This window comes from Agelaius tricolor, unplaced genomic scaffold, assembly GCF_023055355.1.
Source record: "Agelaius tricolor isolate 1412-34295 unplaced genomic scaffold, bAgeTri1.0.p SCAF_26, whole genome shotgun sequence".
NCBI lineage: Eukaryota > Metazoa > Chordata > Aves > Passeriformes > Icteridae > Agelaius > Agelaius tricolor.
In genome coordinates, this window is record NW_027269286.1 from 10,775,738 (window position 1) to 10,796,790 (window position 21,053).

Genomic DNA, 21,053 nt, shown 5'->3' on the forward strand with positions numbered 1-21,053 from the left:
TGCAGGAAAGGTTCCACCTTCCACATGGCAGGAAAGTTTTTCTGTCCAAGTGTTTTTAATGCAGTGCCTAGGCACCTTGGAGATAAATTTGTCCATAACCAACTCCCTCCCCTTCTAAAGGGGTGGAAATCTCTCACCTCATTTTTCATTTCAAACCACTTTTTGTGGTTCCTCTACCTCAGTGGTTGTCTTTCAGGAGCAGTGCTGATGGGTTGTGCTCTGAGATTCATTACTGAAGAAGTCGTGAGTGAAATTGATGGGTCTTACATTCCACTATCAAGGTGACTTGTTTGACTGGACTGCTCTGCTTTTCTATCCATTAGCAGAAAGTACCCTTCATTAGGAAGGAATTCGATCAACAGACTGCATAATTGCCATTTCTGTCTTAGTTAATGGAAAGAGTCGTGTTGCACTCCATGTTTTCAACTATATGCAACAACCCTCACATTAAAATGCAACAAATTAAACAGAGCTTTTACAAAAGCCTCTTTTTTAACTAACAGTTATAGACTGCAAAGTTTAAAATGGCTTGCTTTGGATAGAAAATTTCAATTAAGGGCTAAACTATATATAAGAAGGCAAAATAATTGAGAATTTAAGCTCCTTCTGTGCAGCTTGCATGGAGTCATTAGACTTGGAGAGTGGGTGTAATAGCTGTCTTTAGGAGGCATAAGGAATATGTGCACATTCTGGTGCTGTTTTGACACCTGAATAATTTAGAAGACTGTCTTTTTTAATTGTACTTAATGTGTGGCTCTAGAACCATGGGGTCTTTTTTATGGTGATCCCATGATTTGAGGCCACATTTGCTGGCCATGCTTCCTGTGCCTTTCCACAGTCTGAAACACTGGGAGGGCAGAGTGGCATCTGTGCTGCCTTCACTGCGCCAGCCAGGGCAGCTGCCAAGAGCAGCATTGTCTGGCACAGCCATAGGGAAGGTATGGCCACCGTGTGGACTCCTCTCTCTCCTCATGCTCTTCTTTTTGCTACCAAAGTGAAGAGGAGCAGAGCTGGGGCTTGGATTTAAGATGAAAATATTCTCAGGTTTTATGGTAGCGCATATTTATCTCTGCCAGACTTTTCCTTCCTTTGATTCATTTGAGGGCTTCAAGAACTAACAGCCCAACAGCATTGCTTACTCTGAGGATATTCTGATATATGTCTTTGAAAAGACACCTGTGGCCATACCAACTCTGGATCACCCACCATCATTTCCTTCATGACCTTTATAGATGTCAGATGAGACTGGGTTTTTCCCCCCCTAGTTCTTTCATTCTGCACTGAATGCAATTTCAGGTCCCAGAAGTGAAATCAGGCAGCACATTAATCAACTCTTCTCCCCAGTCTCTGCACTTCTGTCTTTCCATAGTTTATTTTTTCTGACTAATGTAACACAGATTTAAAAATAGGGGTACATTATCCTCCCAAAATACATACAAATCTGGTATCAGCAGTGGAATAAGCTCATTTAGATTAAAGGAACCATTTTCTTTCTGTGGAATGAAATACCTTATCTGCCTGTTTGGGTTACATTTCAAGTGTTATGCCTCCTACGGCATATAGGGCTGATGTCGCATGCAAGTCATCTGCTTAGTGTCCTTCTGGTATGCTGCTAGAACATATTTCCCTTAACAATTCTTCAGTGTATGCCTTTGCATGGATCACAAAAAAGAAAAAGCTGCATTATGGAAGAAGAAGTACAGAGGAGTTTAAATGTACCCAGCTAACATATGAAACTTAATGGCTACCTCTGCAGCTGGGAGGGAGAGACAAATTGTGCCTGAACACCTCTTGTTTATTTTGTACTGCTGTCAGAGTGACCAGAATGCTTTATCAAACATGTTTTTACAGTGAGGTGTAGAGCCCTGTTCTAAATACTATACTTCACCTAGAACACACAATAGTGCAATAGAGAAAATGTGTTTGGAAAGGAAGAAAATGTGTTTGCTTCTTGTGTTAAAAAAACACAAACCAAGTTCATTAGTTGGTGCTGTAGTTAATTTAATAGCAGATGGTAATTTCAGAATTTCTTAGATATAGGAATCTTGGCATAAAATTAGATTGAAAAATTGATAAAGTGCAGTTTGTCTAATTCCTTTTATTTAATAAACTAGGCAATAGTTCCTCAAACTTTCAAGAGAAGTTATTTTTCTGCTGCAGTTCAGTTGTGTAGAACCCATACATCACATTAAAAAAAATTAGAAAATGGTATAGTAATGCTTTATTTCATTCTGGAGAAAGCAATGTTGTCATGTAATTGCTTTTTTGCTGAGCTCTTTCACTTGACCCTGCTTGCTTATTATAATGTTTTAGGTGCCATAGCTTGGGGTTTATTGACCCCTGTTTGTTGCCCATTTGTTTTATAGTTACTGAGTATTGTAAGGCTTGGAAAGATTACTGTAAAAATTATAATTTGGTCCTACTCATTAGAAATGGTTGTGGAAAAAGTGTTAGCAGTAAATGTCGTCCTTCTCAGCTTTTATTATAAAAGCCTGAAGGGCTGCAACACCTCCAGCTGGTCAGCATTAACTCGTGCAGTTCTGGAGAACGTGACTTTGGATGGGTCAGGCTGAGGAATGGTTGTATGAGGGAAAACAAAGAAAACTTTGTGCTGGAGGAAAAATATTTGTAGCAACTGCATCTGAGACATTTTTTTCCTACATGTGGTCCTTTCAGTCTCTGAAGCAGTAGTGTTGCCATAATAATTGGCAACTAAAAATAAGTATTTTCATGTTGCTGGTCCATGCCTCTTCAATGAAGCGCCCGATCCAGAGCACTATCACCTCTCATGGCAGTCACCAGATGCTGGCACTTGTTTGCAATGAAAGCACTCCCTCCACTTTTGCTTCTGGGCTTACACACACTGGGGTATTACCCACAACCTGTGAGTCAGGTGTCAAGCTTGGCTGTGTGCAGCTTGAAGAGGCTGCTGCAAACATTCCTGCCTTGCTAAGGTCAAAACATTAGAATATTTCATACAAATTTGTACTACCACAAACAATACAGTGTCTACAGGAAGTAAAAGTTGATGTAGTAATCAAAATTCTTTTACTGAGTGAAATGAAAAGTCATCCAAAATGCATATGAAGTATCAAAAAGATGTGTTAGACCTTTACAGTTGGACTGGCAAGAAAAGTCACGGATTTTTGTGCCTTCTGTCTCCTGCTCAGGTAGGGAAGGAGCCCTGCAAGATTACTTCAAATGCTTTTATCTGAGCAGTCGTGTTTGACTAAATCAGGAAGCTCTTTTTATAAGGACTTAATTTTCAGGTGTGAATTATAGAGAGGGTGTGGCACAGTACGTGAAACCTTTGTCCATTTCTAACAGAAGTGGTTCTGGCTCAATCCCTTAGCTGTAGGAGTAGGCTCAATACCTGCCAAAAATGACTAGCACATACCAATAAAGGTCTACCCTAAGTATTCTGAGATTGAATTAACTTTAAATTTTAAACTGAATAAATGAATTAATTTTTAAATTTAATTAAAGCAATTTACTCTATATAATTTACAAGCCGAGTTTTATACTTTAATAAAAACATAAAATCATAGAAATCAATGCAGCTATAATACTTTCAAAGTTTTTTTTTTCTCTGAACTCATTAGGCAATACTAGCATTTTTCATATCAAAAACATCCTGTGTATGAGTTTGTGTCTAATGGAAATTAAAGCAAGATAAAATGTAGAAAGAAAGCCTACTGTGTACTTCAACTGGACCATGTACTTTAGCTCTGAGTAGATTAGGTTATGATGGTACAAAGAAGCACAGAAGGAAGAAAAAATCTGGATGCTGTATTTACATGTATTCTAAGAAGTTGCACAGCTTTTTATTTGCCTTGTTACAGAAATAAAACCTCTGCAAATTAACTTGATGGCTGCTTGAAAGGATTAATTCAGAAACACAATACCTTAGAAGGACTATAAGCCCCGGAATACCTTTCTAAAAGCTTCCCAAACTGTAAAAAAAATGTAGCTTAAATTCTGTGATTTAAAGATAAATATTTATTTTAAAGGCTTCTAGCAGCATTTTGTTCATTGTGAAATTCAGTAGATACTTTTGTAACTTTTCTTTGCTTGATCAGCTACGCAGTAGCATCCTGAACTGTCAGTTTTCTGAGGTGGAGTTTCACCCATTAATTCAAATGAACAAGTTTACAGAGTTCATGAAAATAATTTTTACTTCCACCTACACACCACCTACACTACCATCCTCCAAATGCAGGAGGAACATCCTAATATTTAAGGTATGGCTCTCTACTTTTAGCCCTTTTATTTTAGCACATCCCCAGCAACTGAAGAGATCCAGTGTACTGCTAACTTTTATTCCCCTTGAACAGGCCTTTTCTTTGTGTTTGAAATGTCATTTTATGTAGTCAATCATATTGGACTTTTTAGACAGTAATTTTTACTGCACCCTGTAAATAGGGGTAGTAAGTGTTAGTACTGGAGGTGCAGAAGACCTTAGTAGAACAACTCTCAGTCACTGTATTTTGAGTTATACATTCAAGATATATTTCAAATTACCAAAGGAGTCTTTTGTTTGCAGGGGGAGCCATGCCCATTGTTTGCAAGGGGAGCTGAAGAAATGTCTGTCTTACAGGCCTGCTCTGAATCCTTCCCTGATTTGTGTTTATACCTCTCTTTTTTCAGCAAAGGCGGGAAATGTAATTAGTGTATAATGACAGCTACAACAGTCCCAGAAACAGGAGATTGATTCCCACCATGGCTGAAAACACCCCTATGCCATGTGTGTAATCAGGCCCAGTTTTTGAGTTCTAATTAACTTTATTAATGTTTAGTGCAGGAAGTACAAAGGCAACTTAAACAAGGATATAAAAAGCACTGGAGCATTGAAACACGGGTTTCATGTAACTGACTCTTATTGAAAGACATATTTTTCAGCATTTTGTAAAGAAAAATAAAGTAATTTAGAAGAATGATATTAGATTCTTAATACACTCTTATATTAAGGAAGCTTTAAATAACAGAGCAAAGAGACTAACAATAGCTCCCTACTTGGTAACACTGGTAGCAGCTCTTTCTGATGTGCAATTAATAAATACGATAGCGAACACGCAACCCTGTACAGTGACAGTGGGATAAAAGAGATGCAATCACTTGCAAGACTCCTGTTATGCCAGCAGTAAGACTTTATGGGCTACTGGAAAATGAATTTGTGAAAAACCAATTGAAAAAATCTTCTCCGTTACATGTTCCTTTTATAGAAACATATTAATTCTCATGTGAAAAGATAAAATATTACACTGGTAAATAACTGTGAAGACATTTTCCCCCACTAAGGACACAATTGCAAAATCTTGCAATCAAAGCAATTGTATATATTATTTTGATATAATAATCACAATTTTAAAGCAGCGATATACTAATTACATATAAAGTATATTATTTGCATAGATTTTTTGTTTACTGCCCATGGATTACCATTTGGTAAATACATCTATAGTTCATCAAGCTTTGGTGCTCTTTGATGAGCTCAAACTGGAATATGGTTGATACTGTATATTACTGTAATTGAAAAGGACACTATAATGATACATTTTTGGTGCTTTAGCCTGCTAAATATAAAAATTACAGTAGAAAATATAAGAATACCTTTTTTGTGTTATTTATTGACCCTATTCCCAGGCATGATGATTTAACAATACTTAAAAGATATTCCTATTTTCAGAAGCACTCAAAACAGATGGTTAGCAGCCTGTCCACTAGAAAGATTGTGCTTTGGAACAATTTAGTATTTATCTTCTTCTGATACTTTTCATATGATTTTTAAGTAAAAACATATAATAAAAAACAATCTTGCAGTTATCCAAAACTATAGTATTGTTTTCTATAGTCTTGCAAACAAAGATTAGAAGCAGATCCTTCATCCACATAGAAGTCAGGAAGTCAGAAATATGTAACATCAAAAATAGAAAATTATTATTTCTTTAAAGATGTAGTGTAGGCTATTGTTTTTAACTTTTATTTAATCCGTTATATGATTATTCTATAGTGCTCGCAGTCTTGCCAAGAGAGCTTCTACTTCTGGAATGGCTTCTCCCTTAGGAGGGGACCCGATACGATCCATTTTCTTCTCTTTGCCACCTTCTCCATGACAGGATTCCTTTCTCCCAACAGCCCTGTTCAACACCTTAGAACTTGTTTCCACATCATATGTAACTTCTTTGGTGACTGGGCTTCTTGTCGAGTTTAAAGTGATACTGTGGTGTGAACACGGCTTCTCTGGCTGTCCTTTCTGGTTCTCTGCAGAGACAAATCAAACAAACCTTGTTTCATATTAAAATACTCAGTTTCAATATTCTGTAATATAAAAAGACCTCTTGATCAGAGAAATTTTACATGCAGATGATGTACTACAAGGAGTAATGAATGCCAAGGAGGTAAGACAAAATATATTATCCACTTCAAAAGCAGTGGACTGGGTCCCTTGGAAGTGATACAGACTTTACATGTCTTCATTAAATTAACATCCATATTTCTTACAAAATCATGGATATAGCATTACAGGATCCCCCTTTCTTACTGGAGTCAAAGAGGTACCTAGCCCCTCTCAGTGTCTTCCAAGGTTTTACCTCATTAATTACATTTCCTACATACTTTTTAATTGTTCAAATTTTAAAATGTATTCAAAAGTCTATTTTAATTTAATTATTAATTTAATTGTTATACCTTTTCTTTCCTTAGGGAACTTTTAGGCAGCTAAATAATTTCAAGAAATTGCATAATTCACTATTTTTTGCTAAACATCACTGGCATTGCCTGTCACACAAAGTTGCACTCAGTTAATATCCAGGCAGGAGTTTTGCAGGTTTGGCATGTATTAATAGACAGATTTCTTTTTCTGTCACTCCCCATGCCCCTTCCAGATCAAGTGACTGTTTTCCAAACCAGCATATGAGTCGCTTCTCTCATAGATCTCAAACTTTTTAGAAACAGGCCTACTCAATATTCATGTAACCTTGAGCAAGGCTTGAAAATGCCTTCAACACACTTGACATGACATTTAAAGTTTTTTGGTTATTCGCTGAAAGATGTTCCATCATCCCAATAGTAATGACTTTGGAGCACAGGCAGTCACTCATGACAGTGTGTTTTATGTGAGTGCTGAAAATTCCTACCGAAAACAGCTTGTACATTAAAAGGCAGCTGCTGAAGATATTTACTGCACTGTCATTCCCTGACCAGGGGCTCTTGGTGATGGATGAGGATTTTACACACTTTCTTGGACAATCTCAGCGAATTTTGTAAGTACGATCACCTTTTGGGAGGTGGGAAGAAAATAAATACCTCCTTTCCATCATCTTCTCAATCAGATAAGCAATTCTTAATTAAAATTTCTTAAGACAAATTTGACACTTAGCTGAAAAACGTAATTTTTTTTTTTTCACTATGGAAAATAATTTGACCTTGAATATGCAGCAGCAGTGTTCCTGAATCACAGGAGGCCAATGACTGGTTATGAACATAGCTTTATAATTACATGTAATAAACCCGTCATATATAATTAAAATATCCCCTGTATGTGCACTCTTAAATGTCCCATTCTACTTAAATGTTTATGCTTATTGATTCTGAACACATATTTGCAAGCAGATAAAAGTGTGCTACCTGTGTCAATATACAAACTACCAGCTGCACCACAGACCTTCCTGTTTACATTCATCTAGGGGCAGCAGGAAAAATACTTGGTGTTTAAAAATCAACACTTTTAAGTATAAGAAAACCCACTGTCGTATCATCATCAGAGGTGAAGCATAATTGTTGGATTTTAAAAAAGTGTAAAAGAAATTAGGCACCGAAAGTAAGCTTCTCAAATGCACCATCAACAAAATTTTAACTATTTTGCACTTGAGCAGTCTTCACCCAAAAATGTGAGGATGAATTAGGTGTGTTGAATTAGACTGTATAACAGACATGGCGAACTCTTATTAACTGAGGCCTCAAAGTAAAATCCAGCAGTAAAATCCCCCAGTTTCTCATAGTGTACACAGGGCAGAGTAGAGGTGCCTTAGAGTGAGACTCACAACTGCAGCCTAAGCAGGGAGCTGCTGCAAGCTAGCTATTAATAAGTAGTAGCTCATGGGATCTGTCTAAACTCCTTCACCGCTTTGAAACGCAGTAAGTAATTGAGGCTTTCACTTCAGTGTGTCCCACAAATTGCTGCCTACAATCTGGAATTGTTGTGTAGGGATAGGACAGAGTAAAGCTGAAGACAGCTGTGCCTTTTTTTCCCCTTAAAACAACAGCAGTTGTGAATTTCTAGGCACCGACTAATAAGTGCAACACTTAACTCGAATGACCAGCCTTTCCCTTCACTCTGAAGGGTCCTGAAAAAAATGAAAAATGGCATTAGGAAAGTGCCTTAAACAGTGTTTTGTTTATGTGAGTAGTTTTTGTTTTATCTCCTTGATGATGTCAAGATTCACCAGAAAAATCACAAAGTCACGGTAGTGATTAGCAGCATTCCTTAATAATGAGAATACTTTGGTCTCAGACATGTTACAAATAATATTGAGCAGCTAGAGTAAATGAAAAAAAATAGTACTTGGACACATATTTTATCTAAATCCAGTATTATCATCTCGAAGTTGTTATTTAGCTGCTTTCTAAATCAGGTGGCATCTTTTCTGCTTATGTTCTTCAGTCAAGGAGGAACTTCATAGAGCATTGCTATGCCTAAGTGCAAGTCCAGTATTAGCAGATGTGGAGGTAGATAGTGCCCTGCTTAGCAAATTGGCTGTTGTGAATTTCATTCAGAAACACTGAACTTTGCTAGGCTTGGCTCAGAAAGCATACACATTTACTTACAGCCCTAGATTTCACTTCAGTAAGTGTGCATGCAAAGAATTAACTGCTGTATTACTTAAGGTATATGTGCCACTTGTGGCATTCTTAACAGAGCGAAAGATGACTTTTCTTTAAATCAAAGTGCATAACTAGTAAAATGACCACTATCAAGGTAAAAAGTCTCACTAATTCCTCAGTTTTTCATTTTACAGCCAACAGAAATTAATTTGTGTTAAATTCAAACTCTTAAGCACTCTATACTGCTTCACACACTGATTCAAAACTCACATGCATTGGTGTTTTGGTACCACATCCATTCCACTGCCTTAACTTGGAATTGTAACCTCACCTCCCTCAAATCCTGTGCTATAGTGGTGAAACCAAATAAGTTAATTTTCAACCTGTCAGTGTTGAGGTGAGTGGTTTAAAAAAACCAGTGCATCTTGCATGTGGATACAGAACTACATGGCAGCAAACTGCTGCAGGTTAGCACGCAGCTTTGACCACAACTGTGGAAAAATCAGACTTCTTTAGTCCCGTATGATAAAGACTATAAAGCATATAGTTATTTACTTGCAAAAAAAGCCAGAAGTCAAGATTACCTGACAAAGTAAGTACAAGAATAAACAGCCATTAATTTACTGCTATTAGACATTAAAACCTTGAACCACCAGAGTAATGAAGTTCTGGAATTCACATATATACATGCGAAAGCAGGAAACCATAACCAGTCATAAGCATGAACTTGATCTGTTTCTGAAGACAGTCTTTGATATGGCTGCCCAAACAGCCAGGACATGGCTTAGTCACATTGGCCACCTATGCTTCCAGAAAAAGGGAACACACAGAAAATCCACAAACCATACCGGTCTTTAACAGACTTTCCTAAAATGTTTTGGACCATTACATCATAGACATACATAAATTTGTTTTCTGCTTTTGACAATAAACTATATTTGAAAAAAAATATGTATTTACTCACATGTATTGGTTCAAATACACTTCTAAAGAACTGAATATAATTAAACACACAGAAGGTTAAACAAAAACTACTCATGAAAAGGCACTTCTGCATGAATTCCTGTTAAGAAGAAAGCTTACATTTCTGGAGATGCACTATTTGTCCACCTACTGTAGCAAGGCGCACCTTCCGGCAGTAGCAAGACAAAAAGAAATCAGACATTAAAAATCACTGGATAAAGACAGAACTTATTAATTTCCTGTATATACTGGAAGTAGTTGAGACAAGTTTCTACTGTTTGGTCACTTTGAACAATCGAAATTTGTCATTCACCCATATCATAACAATCACTATGCAGATTAAAAAAAAAATCAATCATTTTGAATTAATTATTAAGTTTTCTAAATGCTCAGGTGATAACCTATAATAGTTTTGACTTTACTGCTAGTGAATGCTCCCAAGCAGGGGTTAGGCAGAGATCATTTTGTCTACTACAAAAGTCTCAGTGTCCAGATTCCATGATATTTAAATCTTTTCTTTCCCTTGTTCAATATTGAACTTTTGTGGGTCCTCCAGATCTATTCAAATGCAGTTTTTGCAGATATTAATTGTTTGAACATTGCTGTTAATCAAAACCATTCCCAAGCCATATTCACAAAACCTAGAGCCAAATAGTTATTATCATCTAGGTACAAGACTTATAACTGCAATGCTCAGGAAATTCAACTGACAGAAAATTGTGCTTAAAATAGCTGTCCACAGTTGAAATGATGTCCAAACACAGCACAACTTATAACAGTATGCTTATAACCTATTAAAGGATACATCATATTCAGAAAAAGGAAATTGTGCCCTAGTATCTGAACAAAAAAAAAAAGATCAGTAGTATAAGACTTGGCTGCTGTGAACTTGGGGAAAAAAATATGATCAGTTGGAGATTTTAAAATCCTACACAATAGTGTTATATATTACCTTTAATATGGAACAGAAATGATTGCAAGAGACTCACTAAAGTTGAGATAGATTTTTTTTTAAACAACTAATAAATATTTAATATTAAAAAGGATGCTGAAAAGCTTTATTTCATCACAGTTTCTCAGTAAAAGTCTTGATACTAAGGACATATTTTGGTTTTATGTAAATACTTGTAGACTGATTGAAAAATAAAGTTGCAAATACAATAAAGAGAACAGCACTGCGTGGCATTATATGCTCGTATTACAGTCATACATCTAAATGTAGGGCATGACAAAACTGTAACATAGAAAGAACAATTGCAGTTACAACCTCATTACATCTCTTACCAAGTTAACAAGGAAAAATGCTCAACAACCCAGTGGAATATTTCTGATCTCGCTGACTTGTGCCTCACATGCTACTTCATATTCCTGAAGCTATGTCTATGCCAACATTTTCTAAAGCCCACCCATCCTGACATTACTGGAAATGCAAATTATTTTTACATTTTAAGTCATGACTTGTCATTTAAGTCATGTCCTAGACAATACTCTGAAGGACTGTGCCCATACCAAAGGGTATGGGGAGTCATAACTCTTACCACTGGCTCCCCAGTTTGGTGCCATAGTTTGTCTCTGGTTCCTCATCCCTGATGCATGGAACTGAAATTCTCAAAAAGCAACACCATGCTGATGCTGTACTCATGTATTTTCCCAGCAAAACATCAGGGGAAAAGATCCTTCTCAAAGCTAGCCTTTTCCCTCAGAACCAGAATTAAGACATAATATGAAAGACTGCTATAGCTAGAAGGTCCATCTGTATTACATAAGATCATTCATGAAAAAATAGGATAGCTTCTTTCTGGATGGTCTAATGGAAAATATTTTAAATACTTTTTATTGATTTCATGTTTTTGCAACAATATCTCTGACTGACAAGGGTAGGCTTGAAGAATGTCCCTGCTAAAAGGAGCACTGTGTGTTGCTATGACTTATTTCAGTTTGAACCTGCAGCTTCAACCCTAATCCATAAAGGAGTGTGAACTGTACTCAAAAGACCTTTGCTTGATAAGGAATTTCTTACACCTTTGTATTTCATACTTAATGCTCACGACTCTACTGATCTTAAGCAGGCAATAACTCATGAGACATGAAAAAGTGTTACTGATATTTGGAACATTTCTTTTTAAACTATGCACATATCATTTAATATTTGCTGCTGTTCTTGAGTGTTGCATTAAAAAGGTGTGAAACACAAGGAAGAAACACTATCAGTAAGCTCAATTTAGATGAGACAGTTTTCAGAAAGAGTGAATATAGGGGGTTTATGTGCATTTCAAAGGCAAGAAATGAGTACATCAACACACAGTGTGACTAATACAGAGAATTTATAGAAACTAAATTTCAAAAGACAGTCAATTACAAACTGTGAGCAAAGAAATTTTTGACAAGAGGAACTATGCTGGACCAGCTCCCTTTTACTTGGCCCCAAAGTAAAGCCTTTAAAAATTCTTTTAATCCCTTTCCTCCCTATATTTTCTCAAAGACTACTTTAAGTTCCTGCTGATCACTCCATTCAAAGTTTTAACTATCTTTTCTGAAGACACTTCGCAATTGCAATGAGTTTGAACCAATTTCTCCGTTTAAACTAATATATTCTCACCTGTGATAAGACAATGACTTTTTTTTACAAGAAATGCAACTTTCATTTACTAGGATTTTAACAAAAGTCTTGAGCACCTGTCAAGATGATAAGAGAACAAGAATGTGGAGATCAAGCTGCTGACAGAAATCACCCAAGGTCAGTAAGAGAAGAATCCTCTGCAGGTGTCTTCTAAGACAACTGTTTCAGACTAAGGAGTTTGGCATCCTTCCTATTTCACCCTGAATTACAGTTGATTTTCAGTGTCTTTTAATGCATTTTTCCCCAAAGAAGGCACATTTGGCAGTTTCTAGGAAAACTGCAAAATGGAAATTTCCTAAACAGAAATCTACTTTGTGGTCATTAATGATTTTTAGAGCACATGCTTTGAAATATTCTTGAAAAACTAAATTCTAAGTCTCTTAATTTCAAAACTGATAAATCATAAGTCATAACTTTAGTATTAATAACTAATAAATTCATCTTCTTATTTGTCAGACAAAGGCAGTTAAAAGGTAAATATTGATCTACATGAATACCAGAGGCATGGGGTCTTCAGGCCCCAGAAGGCAGAAACAATCCACAGCCTACGTGTTTATAGGATTCCTCTAAAGGTACAAATAGGACAAACATCAACTTTTTCTCTTAAGTCAAAAAGTAGTAAGGAAATGACAATAAAACTGGAAGTTAACATATTTTACAGTATTTTAAAGTCCTGAAATGTAGTTTATTACTTGTTTTATTTTGTTCACAGGTATATTGAAGCTTGCATTCCAAACTGTCTTTAGAGTTAACAGTCAAAAATGATGAATGTCTAAGTTAGTGACCTGTGACAAGATACACAGAGGTCCATAGTCTAAAGCTACCCTCTTCAGCTGATGATAGTTAATGTAGATCACACAAACTAAAATGCCTTCCAGCAGCAGACACATTTAGTCTCCAAACCTGTCTGCAAACCAGCTCCCTATAGATGAATTCTGCTTTCAAGGTGCACTTTGATAAAAAAACTTCAGGAATATGCATAAAGACTGCTGTCATCAAAGGAAAGCCACTAGCAGATGCAATAGGGAATGATAAGCAACATGCTGATGGAAAATAACTGAAATGGAAAAGAAACACAATTTTGTCTTCTTTTACCAACCGTTGAGGAAAAACACAGTAGGAAGCCTCCTTCCTTTGGAAAATAAAACCCACAACAAATCCAAACAACAAAGTAAATCTTAAAGACTGACCTTATATTTATGAGATTCTTCTCACCGCAGTTCTAAATGTTATTGCATCTGTTGAGTATATACTATTTAGCATACACATGGAAAAAAAACCCAGACAAACAAACAAAACCCATAAAACCCACAAAAAACATGCCCCATTCCTGGAGAGGTTCAAGGCCAGGCTGGATTTGGTTCTGAGCAACCTGATCTAGTGGGTGGTGTCCGTCCCCATGGTGTGGGTGTTGGAATTAGATCACCTTTAAGGCCAATTCTGACCCAAACCACTCTATGATTTTATGTCTTGTGATGATTGTATCCCCAGTGGTCTGTTCTGTTTATGCTGGATATTAAGTTTTGCACCTTTAAGTTTGGTTCAAGAGTGAAGGGGCAGAGAAGAAGCATGCAGTTTGTTTTCAGATGCTGCACTCACTCCTCCACATTCCTGCTCCCAGACTGTGCTGTCTGCAGCATAAACAGAGGGACAGAGCTCTCCTTTGCTCATAGTTAGTTTTTTGCTAGCTGAGGCAGAGAAGTTCCCCAGACTGTGGTTTTTTTCTTTTTCTTGGAACTGTTCAAACCTGCTCTGGACTGAAAACCCAGAAAAACACTGGGAGCTCACACCTGTGTCCCACCAGGGCCCAGGATGTGGCATTTCCAGCACAGGAGGGACTGATAAGAGACTGAGTGAGCCAAGCTACAGCCCACGACAAGGACTTTCTAAATTTGCCATCTCTTCAGAACAGTGAGAGGTTTTATTGTTTCATATTATTCATTCTTCTACATTTGTGAGAACTTTGCTTGTTAAAAAACAGTTTTTTTCCGCTTTTCTCAAAGGAGATTTATGTCTCCAAAACTGGTAGGGGGAGGGGTCACTTGAATTTGCTTTCTAAAGGGACCCCTTCAGAAGTTTCTTTCCAAATTTGCCTTAAACCAGGACATGTATCTATTGCTAGCAACTTCCTTAAAAGTTTGACACTATTAATATTTCTTATCCACTACTCTTGATATCAAATGTTTACAAGATATTCCCTAGCTATTCCAGTTGCTTCTACAAATCCATACAATTTTTACTTCTTATTTTTTATCCCAAACTTCCATTCCCAGGTTTATACCAGCAATGAGAGTACTGGTTGATTGAACTGATTTAAGTTTGAATAAAAATACTTTGTTATATCAGATCAAACCAATGAGAAAAACCATCTTTCTGTCATCATCTGCTGTTCTTTTCTCCTAAGGAATCAAACTACTTCTGAGCTAAAGGGAGATAGATCTACAGAGTCCTGGAAATACTTTTGGGAACAGCGTAAAGAGGAGAGGCTAGAGCTGAAAGTACATTAGGTGGGTATTAGTTTTAACAGTTGAATAGAAACACAGTCTCCTCACATTGCTGTAAGAGGCACAGGACCAACGTCCTGGGGTAGCTCTTGCCCACACACGTGACAGTCACAGTGGGCTGTCATTCACTATTATTCAAAAGATTGCAAGAATAGCATATGGCTCTCAGGCTGCTCTAACTTTAAATGTTTTTAAAAGAGGTCTCTGGAAGAAGAGCAACAGAGAGCACTACATGCTGTTAATGCTATGACAGGGAAGAGTGTAGTGATTTACTAACCTGGACAAGTATTTATGAGAACTCTGAATTCTAATCTGTGCTTCTTTATAGCATGGGTGCTTTTTAAGAGAACAGAAGCAGACCTGACTGTGAAGTTTAACTTGTGTAAACTAACATCCAAGATTGCCTTCATGAATAAACTGGATGGAAATTAAATGAAGCTGAACATCCTAGTTCATGTAATTTTCATATCTTTATTATGGTCCTTACTTTCCTCTGACAAAGCTCTGCAGAAAATAATTGATACCATGCTAATGAGCAGATTGTAACTGTGGAGCAGGAAATAGTACATATTCAAGAAGATTCCTGTGCAAAAGTAAATATTGGGAAATAAAGGCAGAGGAAAAGTTATTCATCTCTCTCTCACTCTACAAGATTGCATAAATATATTCCTTTGATAATTCTCTCTCTCTTTATATGATGCTCTAATTAATGCTATGTGCTTTCACGTAATTATTCCCTCTCTTTGGGATGGACTAATTTGGCCTTGTTCATGTGTGGAGAGAGATGGAACAAAAAAAAATGTTTCTACTCTGCACATGATCCAGCCATATGTGTATTTGACACTAACAACTGTACTCTGCAAGTGTGACAAACTGCTCTGAAAAGGGACACTGATTTCAACAGTCTCTGAAAGAGGAATTATTATTTAAAAATGGCTTTTACCGACTCCTCCAAATACCACTGAATTATCACAAGACAAATTCAAGCTACATTATCATGGGTAATTAATCCGGTCATTGTGAATTCAAAATGCTGTGTTTAACATCACTAATGGTACGCACTTTTTATGCAATGAACATATTTACTGCCCTATATTTGACCAGTTAAACTCTTAGCAGCCACTTTGGTATGTTAAAAACAACAGAAGTTAACTGTAGTAATTCCTCCTTCTATTCCTAATCAACTGCACTCAAATACTATTTAGTAATCACCAGCTAACAAAGGTTAATCTTACCACATAGGAGGAGGGTTTTTTTAAATTTTCTAAAATCTAAAATGCAACACACCTTTGCACATACAGAAAAAAACCCTCTTTCTCATGGAGGGACTTAAAATATTACATAGAATATGGAAAACTGAACTACTGAAACCCTGAAGCCTTTATATTCACTGAGAAAACAAGGCAGACGGCAATAAGACCTCCCAAGCCATGGAAACAGAGATTTAACATAGACTTAAACGTAGACTTGTTTTTCTTTTGTCTGTTTTGACTTATGATGCAGTCTTGCAAATGAGTTTAGCACAAAAGGTGATATTAAAAACAAATGGTTAGAGATCATCATGGTATATTAATTATGCAAAAGAACCCAAACCGAATTTAATCAGAAACAGGAGACTCCAAACAGGAAAAATTGTCTCTCTCTTTTTTTCTTTTTTTTTTGACAGAGACGGTTAAGAAAACATTTATGGTAATGCCAGAGCATCTGCTGATTAAAGTCAAAGCTGCAGGACGCCAACATTAAATCACTGAACCATCTTGACAGCTTCTGGGTACTTGAATTTCATTCTAATAATAAATTGCTGTGAAATTTACACAAATCGGAAAATTAGACAGAAAATGTTTACAAAGACCATAGGTAAGAACATATAAAGCAGATATCAAATTGATTTGCATCTGAAAGAAACAGAGCTAAAATAAATGTTTGGCACCCAGACATTTCAGAGCTGAATTTAATTGGTAAATCTCTAAAAGACTAAGTGCTTTAAGAACAAAATATAATTTTATCATTCATTTCCTAATGATTTTGACCTATCTCTTTTGTTCGGAATTGTTAGCATGCTTGTTTGTTTAGCATAAACACAGATGAGCCATTTGAACGCAGCCTGCAACATTTAAAATCAATTTTTAATTCCTGACACCTGAGGATTCCACACAGAACAATATACCTCATTGTAAAGCTTTAATTGGTGCATCTATGTGCTGCAGAGAGTGATTACTTGAATAATAAGTATGAGACTTGTGATCTGGTTGCTAAGCAAATGTGAGAAAGAGGAAAAAGTCCAAGAAACGATGTAACAATGAATCAAGGTGTGATGACAGGATAATTATTCTGTGAACTGTCATGTTGAAGGACTCTCAGAACATTGACCTGCACTTGATCACATATCAGAAGATTGCCTGAGGGGTAATTAAAATAATAATACACAAGCTCAGACACTCACAAAGAAAAAAACATATGCTTAAATTATTTCTCTGTAGCATGCATGGTCAAATACATTCTCATGTTAAATGTAAATGCTTGAACAGTGCAAGAATTCAGAGAACAACATATTATAGCAAAGACCACTGAAGTTTATCTGAACTATCATGAATGCTTTTCTTTCTTCAATTGCTCTGGGCATTCAACTAAATATTATTCATACTATGACACACAAAAGCATAAAATCTGTGAAGGGGTTTTCTGAATGAAGTTGGGGAAAATGTAGTCCTTTTAAGATATGCTTCAGGTTGTAAGGGAACATGTTCAAAAAGAACTTTCCCTCCTTTCCCTGAGATTTTATTGCTGAGCATGACATCATATGGTAGAGCATCAGTTAGCCATGTCAGTTATCCCCTCCCAACCTCTTTCCCACCCTGAGCCTCCTGGCTCTGTGCTTTTGTGTGTGGACAGACAGAAAGCCATGACACCATGCAAGCACAGCTCAGCAACAGGCGAAACACTGGTCTGGTGGCATCACCAGTCACTAAGATAAAGCACAGCAGCTTATGGGCTGCCATGGAGAACATAAAGGCCAACCCTGGCACCCCCAGTGAAACCAGAGATGGTGTAACAACTCTATGCCATTGCATACATGAATTTGATGGAAGCTGTTCACACGACAGATTTCAGACTTAAAGGCAAACTTTTACACAATTCCAGTTTTTCCTGTTCAGGCTTTTGTTTAGTTGTTTACTGTATCAGTTCATATTGCCATGCACCCCACTGCAAACCTAGACTTTAGTTCCAAGCCCATAAATGATCACATCTAAGCAATGACAATTTCTTCTCAAATGGTGATGTGCAGATGCTTCTCCTAGTAAACCAGCCATTGTTTAGGGGTGAGCTTTGCTAATTGTGTGGAATCACTAGTGTTTCCTACTTTGCAACTGTACTGACTACAGATGCCAACCTGGTGTAGACAAAAAAACCTCAACCCATTAAACAACTTATTTCCAGAACCAAATTAGTCTGTGATGGAAATCACTTGACTGTTCAGAAATCTCCTCAATTTTCTGCTCCATTATTCCATACATAGCTGAAGAAACTAGAAGACAGCCATGGGAAGTTCTGTGGATACTCTTCAAAGACTTAAGACGACTCAAAAAACTTGAAAACATTTTTTTAGGACATAAGATGCACACACAGATTCACGTGTACATAAATTCATTCAGGCTAGAATGTCTATAGGTTATTCCTAGTTATACACAAACACAATCGCCACACAATTCTCATGAAGAGAATTCTTTTTCTCTCACCGTGTTCTAAAGAGATGATAAAAACACCTTTTAGGAAACACAATATACATAATAACAATTAAAATGACACTTCTTTCTAGAACAACTATATTGTGTAAACTCGTTGCTAGCTCATCAGTTAAATTAGTCAGTCATACTAAACACATTAGAGATATATTCTCAAGTCTTTTTTAGCACCTTCATTAGTGCTCCTTTCCAGAGAAAAGCTACACCTGAGTAGCTTTAAATGCTAAGGAAAAAAACAAATGCAATTGAAAAATATCACAATGTTCAGCAGTTCACTTGCCTAAGGAAAATTTATTAAAATGCAAATTTCATGCATGTTACTATTAATTTTAAAGCAACATCCTATAGAAGAAATATAATTTTCTGTTTTGTGTAATAAAATAATACCACATACAATTGGTATTATTATCTAGATTCCTAATGTTAGTCAGCAGTGTTAAGAATAACAATTCAGCTGACTCCAAGGAGATTTGTAAAAATTTTGCAGCAAGAATAGTAGGCTAGATATTTATGTGTTTTTATTTCAGAAACATAACTGAGGAAAACTTTGTGGAAGGGAGTGTGAAGGGAGTCTTAGTCCTCTATGTCTAAGAATTCAGTTAAGGCACTCGATAATTTATCTTACATCTTTTAAAAACCTTTGCTTCTTCTGAGCTTACTAGCAAAACAGATTTCTTCCAGAAATTAAGCTTAAAATCAGGACAGTTTCAATAAGCTGAAGCAGATGTATAAATTTATAAGTCTTATGTAACAGAATACGGCTTAAAACAAAACATCCAGTTACATTTGTGTAGATGCATTTCCTTTTTGTTTTTGTGTGGTAATGAATACTTTGAAATATTCTCAGTTAAATTTAAAACAATAAACTGCAAATTTAACTGGCCTTATTATAACTACAACTATGAAATAGATAAAACTCATTGACTATGGATACATATGTTTTGCAGGTACAGAAACAAACCTGACTCTTCAGTGTTATATAAAATTGTTTGTAACAACAGCATGCAAAGTCCTGTGCGTCCTTGTGCCTGACCAAAGGCCCTTGATCCAGTGTGAGATTAAGTGGACCGAATGAATTTGTGCTGGTTGCCTCAGGCTCCCTTCACATTCAGTCAGGAGAAACAAGCACTTTCAAACTGTGCTTCATTTCACCCTAATGTAGGTATGTTAAACAGGTAAAGAGAGCCTACACTTCAGATATCTAAAAGAAACTTCTGGATCTGGAAGATTTAGACTTTTGACCACAGCAAAATCTGCATAAAAGGTGCATTTCCTAGTCTGGACCGAGACAGGGGATTGTTGAGATGACACCTCCCCTACGGGGGAGGACAGGGTGCAGATTTGGTGATTTTAAGGACTGATAGACTATTAAGTAAACATCTCACCACTTATTTAACAGAAGCTGTAAAATTTCACAAAGCTTTTTCTGGCTACATGAAGAATATAATCAAAAAAGTTACAGTTGCTACAGTGAACACTTTGGATATAAGCAGGGGAACACTCTTTAGTATGCAATATGCTGACAAGAACTGTAGATATGAGACACCATTACTAACCACACTGCTCAGCCATTAACTATCAACATTTTTTCCTTTTTAAATATCCTTCATGTTCACTAACCTATACCTCCAGTAGCAATAGCTCTTATAGTTGTTTAGGTTCTTTTCTCTGACAGATTTGGGATACCCAAACTTGTGTACAGCTTTGCAAGTTTCTGACAAGTTTGAAACGTATTCTGGATTTAAAAATCAGCCTATAAAATAAATGATTTCTACTTCTGCATTGGTACATGGAATCCTACCCTTGAGGTGAAAATCATCACTTCTTTAAACTGAAATTGGCTTAGATTTAGTCCTGGCCATGCAAAACTTAGAAAACTCTAGTTGTATACATCAAAACTTAAGAATTTCGCATCTACAGAGGACTGTGTTTAAGCTTAGTCTTTAGAGATGATACTTCAAAAGGGAAGGCAACCCTGTGATTATTAGATATTACCTCTGGAGTGTATGCATTTTTGTTAAGTAAGATAGATTTGTAGGTGAAAGAATTAAAGTAACAGAGATTTGAGTTCCATGAAAATGTTTCCTGAAGTCTCTCTAAAAAAACAAGATAACCCAAAAAAACCAAAACACCCATAGCACTGCTTTTGCAGAGTATGCACCAAGTTAAAGACAAAGGGATAAAGGGATAAAACCTGGGCCTTATCATCAATATTTTATGCATATATTACAGAATATTTTTCTCTTACTTGTACAACATACTAAATATTATGCTAAATTTGAATTATTCCATAAAGCATAAAGCTAAAGAACTAGCAAAGAAAAGTATTAAGAGTTCAACATGGTAAAAAAAATAAAATGCCAACACACAAAGCTGTTTTTGGTATGAAACAAAAACATG

General features: G+C 36.4%; 1 protein-coding gene across 1 annotated transcript in view; it reads right to left on the bottom strand.

Annotated features, from left to right (window-relative positions):
• Positions 1 to 4,762: 4,762 nt before the first annotated feature.
• The window catches only part of DIAPH3 (diaphanous related formin 3), a 212,171-nt gene continuing 195,880 nt past the window's right edge, over positions 4,763 to 21,053 (bottom strand). The window contains exon 28 of the mRNA XM_071448410.1: positions 4,763 to 6,261. Coding sequence (XP_071304511.1) covers positions 6,005 to 6,261 — 257 coding nt within the window. The 3' untranslated portion in view covers positions 4,763 to 6,004. The remainder of the gene's footprint in view (positions 6,262 to 21,053) is intronic.